Source organism: Sinocyclocheilus rhinocerous, unplaced genomic scaffold (assembly GCF_001515625.1).
Source record: "Sinocyclocheilus rhinocerous isolate Xijiao unplaced genomic scaffold, SAMN03320098_v1.1 scaffold1853, whole genome shotgun sequence".
NCBI lineage: Eukaryota > Metazoa > Chordata > Actinopteri > Cypriniformes > Cyprinidae > Sinocyclocheilus > Sinocyclocheilus rhinocerous.
The window spans coordinates 275,203-281,436 of NW_015640075.1; the positions used below are offsets into that span (position 1 = coordinate 275,203).

The following is a 6,234-nucleotide window of genomic DNA, read 5'->3' on the forward strand; positions in this document are numbered from 1 at the left end:
TAGAAGTGTTGTATTAATCTCATTAATTGTCATGTGTAGCTTGAAGCTAATTGTCATTTCTCCATTACCCATATACAATTATGTTTCATTAAGTTTGTAAGAAACTTTAATTTTCCAAAAAGATTTTTAATTATAGATATATAATGTATATAATATAATGTACCACATGCTGATCAGAGGGATGTGGGTGGGATGTAATGCCAGAGTAAAGTAAAGCTACAACTTTCACAAAAGTGCTCATGATCATATTTTTTCCTGACCAAATCAATATAATGCGATATTTCTATATGCTGAATGTAAGCTTTTCCATATTCCAAGCTCGCCTGCTGCACTGGGGACATCACATGCATGTGCGAGTCGTGAAAATTATGAAAATAAATCTAGGAATTATTTGATTGTTGGATTTTAAATCAGCAGGGTTGAGGCATCAAAAGTAACTAAGTAACTAAGCTGTTTTATGGATGGTAACTAATATTATTACTGAAATCTTATTAGTAATTAGTTACACTACTAGTTACTGCAAAATGTAATATTATTACAGTAACTAAGTTACTAGTTACTGCCCAACACTGTTTTTAAGATATACACTAACCTTGACTTGACTAAATGTCTGCGGCAAAAGATAAAAGGTTAAAAGGAGACTTCATTTAGCTTTAAAAAATAAAACAAAATACTTCATTGATACCACAATATTTTGATCAAGCTTAGTTTGGCTCAAAAGCAAAACTCTTGTCATACAGCAGCCATACAGTTCTTGATAATAATACAGTGATGCAGATTTTTAATACAGAAATACAGATACAGTAAAGTCCTGAAAAAAAAACATCATGTGACATAATATACCCTCCTGAGTTTCCATTGCCAGGTTTTATTGTCTGTGGTCATAGTCGCTGACTCTTCTTTTGATCAAGGACAGTTTTGTCTTCAGCTGTTTACACCTTTTCTTTTTCATCTGATAGTCTGCAGACTGTGAGAAAGGAAACAGGTCAGCATTTACCTTTGTATCTATACACATATATCATTTTTTTTCTACTATAAACAGTTATTTTTAACAGCTGTGACAAATTATGCAATTCATGATATTCTAGTCATATTTTTTTTTAAAGATGACACAAAGAGTTTACCTTCTTTAAACCTTTGAGCCTGTTGTATACATCCATGGCATCCTTTTTAGGGAATAAAAACGAGTAATATATATTAATGTAACATATTTTAACAACAACAACAACAATAATTTATCAAAACAGATAGAGACATAATATTAAATGAATGCTTAATATCATTAAAGAAGTGCTTTTTTTTTTTTTAAGGTGGAAGAGATGCTGTGAAAACCAGAGATTAAGTGACCTTACACCACCCATAACCTTAAGCATGTGAATGATTGTGACAGACAGGCAGAGCTCAAACAGAGCTCCGCATATTAAGAGTCAGAAGATAGAAAGAGATCCAACCTTTAGAAGAACAGTTTTCACTTTATAGATAGCATACCATGAACTGTGGGCTGCCTTCCTGTGAGCTGTCCAGCTCTCGATCTGCTTCTGCCAAGCCCTGATTAATATCATCTAGCTCAGCCTGAAGACGCTTGTACTCCATGTGGTCTCTGTCAAACTCTCTCTTGTACCCAAGCCTCTCCTGCTCATTAATGATGGGAGGATACTCACTGAGAGCATGGCAGCACAGAATAGAGGTAAAGGGAAAAATATGACAAGAGTGATACCGATTACATAAAGTCACAGATGCTGAGTATTTTTTTTTTAAACGTGCTCCAATACTACCAGCTATAAGATTTTCCTCACCTTTCATAGCCAGTGTCCAGCTCATCTCCAGACTCTCCAGTGTCATAGTCTCTCAGTTTGCCCTTCATTCCACTTAAAGACCTCATCAAGTCAGAACCACTTTAGATAATAAATAAATAAATAAATAACACCAATAGAAATTTTGTTAATAACTTGGGTGTGATATTTTTACAATTTTGATTGTAACTGACAGAGTAAGAATAGCTTTCTGATTACAATAGTTTCAGTCAGTTCACATAATCAGTTTGTGAAACTGGTTATTCGTGTTCATGACAAAACAAAATCCACCAGGTCCTATTCATACAGGTACAAGATTTCCTGGATTCCTTCATTCCGTGGCACATAGTCTAGTGACAGACTAATATTGAGCAGGCCAATCATTTTGAGCCAGTCTGTGCTTGCTTGGCTGATTAACAAAAGTGTTCATTCTGCTTACGGCGTGACTTTGTGTACAATTTTAATTTGCTATTATTAAATTGCATGCAGATGTTATTATTTTAACCATTATAAAAAAAAAAGATTAAAAAAAAGAGTCAACCACTACTAATGTAGTTCATATCTATAATAACCAAGCATATTCTAAAACAGCAAAGCCCTATCAATGCAAAATCACTGAACAAAGTCTACAGAAATATGAAAATATTTTTCTACGCATTTGTTTTTGCAACAAAATTAAAAGTACTGAGATGACCTACCTTGGAAGGTAAATTGGTTTCTGGCTGTGAACCTTTGGCTGTGCAACACTGATTTGGTCATTGTGGTCATTGACAAAAGCCTCTGGATCTCCAGACACATTATTTACCTGAAGAAAAACAAAGAACGTCATATCTAGACATTTTGTAAAAAAAATAAATAAATAAATAACTTTACTGTAGACAATTCCACATTCCATTTTTACAGTTTGGAAACAATGTGCATTTAATAATAAGTTGATGCACTGAAACCTGTTTACTCTGGGTACAAGTCCTGTTTGTAGCCATCTTAACACTGCATCAAAAGGTGTTTTTCCAGAGTGTTTTTTATAATACCCCACCCCTCCATACAGCCTCAAAATATTTTCACCGATCATGTGGTAGTCTGTAACTCCTGTAAGTGTTGTTGCAGGCCTCTTTTACTTTAGCTTCTCTGTTTCCACAACGCACTCAGCCTTCTTTTTGTATAGTAAATAGTCTGGACAAACATTAAAGCCAGGCAAAACCGGTTCCACCACTTCCACAAATACCATCATGACAAAGGACAAAACTACCACTGCTTACATGGTGAATTGTGTAAGAACAAAGCCAGTGGATTGACTTAATAACACTAGAACATGCTAATGTTTTTTTTTTGGATCTAACAATTCCCACCCACCATTTCATAAACTTTTAAGTCACTATCAAGTGTTCCATGTATTTCATCATGGAATTTTGTATCATAATCATGCTTCCCATCAAGTGAAAGTGCCTAAGAGGACACACCCAGAAACTAGACATAAAAACACCTCTTCATAGAAATCTTTCTCTGAAACGTCTCTTCGTGGAAGAGTCTTAATTGCAATGGTCTAGACCAAAGATACTGCTAAAAACAGTGGACCAGTTATAGGCACCACATAGCAACTCTTGAAAATAAAACAACATGCATCAAGAAGCATTCTAGGGTATAAATATGTAGTAGTAGTAGTACAACCTTAGTGCTACAAACAGTATTAAATTTCATGACCTCATAAATCCATGCATTGTACTGAATGAAGAAAACGAATGAAGAACTAACATGAACAGGAAATTAAACTTATCTTTTGAGGAATTTGCTAGTGAAAATTCTTACCCATTCTCCAATGCCTTGAGACGTGAGGCCGTCGGTGATGGTCTTCACATCATACCACAGAACACGCTCCCTGCCGTATCTCCTGATCTGCCCTCGGGTCTTCACAGCGAAAACAAGTAAGATGATCAATCCGACTGCAACCAGAAACCCAAGAACAACAGCAATGGCCTTGTAATGAGGAGAAAAAAAGAAATAATACTTTAAATAGCACCGTAAATGAACAACAAAATAGAGGATTGGTTTTGTGTATTTGCATGAATCTCAACTAGCATTTCTACACAACAGAAATGTCTTAAGTTGTGTCTGATAATAGCCAACCTGAACTGAACAAATGTTGTTATATAGATGGCCTACTCCCTGTCAGGAGCACATGCTCACCTCTTCAGGCTCCACTACACAGTAGTGGTATAAATATTGATTGAGGAAGATCCCAGAGGCCTGATCTTGGTTCTTATATTGTGCACACATCTGCAAGATCTGATTATACATCATGGATCCAGATGTCTGAGAAGTGGGGTTAACAGCGACCAGGTACACAATGGTGGCGATGAGCATTAGTACAGCCAGGATGGCACTAATAATGATGGAGGCCAGGTAGAATGAGGGAGACTGTGCAGCGTTCTGTCTCGACACCGCCAGGATGAAGATGATGAGCACAGCAATAAAGGTGATTGCAGCGATTGCGATGATGAAGCCCTTGCCTGATTTCGGATCCATGTACGTGCCGCCTCCATAGCCGTAGCCTCCGAGACTCCCGCTTCCTCCATATCCACCAAGCCCACCACCACCACCACCACCACCACCATACCCTCCACCACTATAGCTGCCTCCAAGACCCCCAAGACCCCCAAGGCCCATGGCGCTGGCATCATAGTCCCATGCCAGTGTGGAGGCTACGCAGGCAAACATAGCCACACACAAAATGATGATGATGATGCACAAAATCTTCATGACACCTGGGGGTGATGTCCAGCGGTAAAAGTGAAGCATTTCATCAGGGTGGTAAGAAGCTCTGCGATGGGTGGATCGGTGATGACTGAAATGACAGTGTGAGATAATATGAATGAGTAAAAGGAAAACGAACTAATTATGTTTTAAAACTTCTGTTTTAAAACTACTCAGATCCAGGGTTATTATAGTTAACTAAAGCTAAATCTAAAACCATAAAAAACACTTATTTTAAATGTTAACTAAATTTAAGTAAAATATAAAAAAAAAAAACCATCTTAAACTTATGTTATTTAATATCGTTTTAAAGGCAACATTTTAGTTTAACTTGAAATACTAACATAATTAAAACTAAATAAACTAAAATAAAAAAATAAAAACTATATAGACATATTTAAAAAGTAATAAAAATGACAAAACACAACTAAATCAACTAATTAAAATTCAAGTGAAAACAGAAAATTAAAAAAAAATCAAATTCTAAATATTAACAACAGTATATCAATGATACTAAAACAACAATGCACAGATCATAACACCATCAGAATGGGGCAGTAAGGATTCAGTGAAGAACACTTGTCTGTACTGACAATGGATGATTACATATGTTCTCTAATATGCAACTTACTGTCTGCCACCATATGCAGGAGGACGACTTGATTTTTTTGGCATGATGCTAGCTTCCTGGAAAAACTTCACAGGGTTGTCTGAATGAAATCTAATGTAAGAATGAAAAAATATAATTGATGAATCACTACAATATAATGAAATAATGCACTGATGTTAATCCAGATACAAAGATACGAATTAAGATACAAAGTGGCTTTTTACGTTACAGTTATTAATGAGTCTGCAATCAGAATGATTTTTTAAATTTTTATAATTGTAAAAACAGACCAAGGAATGTTGTGCTGTAACACCATCAGTTTAGCCAGTAAGATAAAGTCAATATCATGATTGCTGAGGTGACAAGTTATAAGTCTCTTTGTAAAAATAAGAGACTTTAGGGCAAAAAAAGAGAGAGATTATTGTAATTATACATTCATTTCACATCTTTATTTATTTATTTTATTTTTTTCAATATGGCTGACCAGAGATTATGCTTTTCAATATAGCCTACTTCTGAACTCACAAATTTGGACTATTTTGCTGTAATTATGAAATTTTAAACATGCTTTAATTTGTAGCAAAGAATTATGAGAATATTATATCAACGTTTGAGATCAAGCAACAACAAAAAAAACAGTACATCAGTACTTCAGTTTGATTAAGTGATTAAGATAAAATATTCTCAGAATTAGTTCACCTACACCTGGCATTTTACATAAATAACCACATTACGAAGGTCTGTAGAAAATCACGCTTGTCAAAAAACACAAGACGCTTAGCGCACAACTATGTACATTTCTTAAAATTAGTTCCGAACAACATCCTTATGCGTATTAGCATAGGCGGATTAACCATATGGGCAATTGGGCAAGTGCCCGGGGCACCACGCAAATAAATGTTCTGCGGTAAAACAAGCGATGTATTCTCAAACGTCTATCTAGCCGTGGCCTATACACATAGGCTACCCTTTCATCATAACGTACTAAGTTCTCTGAAAGTTTTTTTTTCTTTTTTTTCTCATGCGTGAAACAGTGGATGTGCGGATCTATCGCCAGATTCACACATATGCTAGCCTACT

The 6,234-nt window shown here is 35.6% G+C and overlaps 1 protein-coding gene across 1 annotated transcript in view; it reads right to left on the bottom strand.

The window, feature by feature from the left end:
- Positions 1–514: 514 nt before the first annotated feature.
- LOC107752508 (occludin-like) overlaps positions 515–6,234 on the bottom strand; it is a 7,311-nt gene continuing 1,591 nt past the window's right edge. Inside the window, exons 2-9 of the mRNA XM_016568500.1 lie at positions 5,176–5,265; positions 3,978–4,635; positions 3,600–3,767; positions 2,492–2,598; positions 1,797–1,895; positions 1,489–1,660; positions 1,125–1,166; positions 515–967 (exon numbers count right to left, since the gene is read on the bottom strand). Of these exons, the coding sequence (XP_016423986.1) occupies positions 869–967; positions 1,125–1,166; positions 1,489–1,660; positions 1,797–1,895; positions 2,492–2,598; positions 3,600–3,767; positions 3,978–4,635; positions 5,176–5,219 (1,389 nt within the window). The 5' untranslated portion in view covers positions 5,220–5,265 and the 3' untranslated portion in view covers positions 515–868. The remainder of the gene's footprint in view (positions 968–1,124; positions 1,167–1,488; positions 1,661–1,796; positions 1,896–2,491; positions 2,599–3,599; positions 3,768–3,977; positions 4,636–5,175; positions 5,266–6,234) is intronic.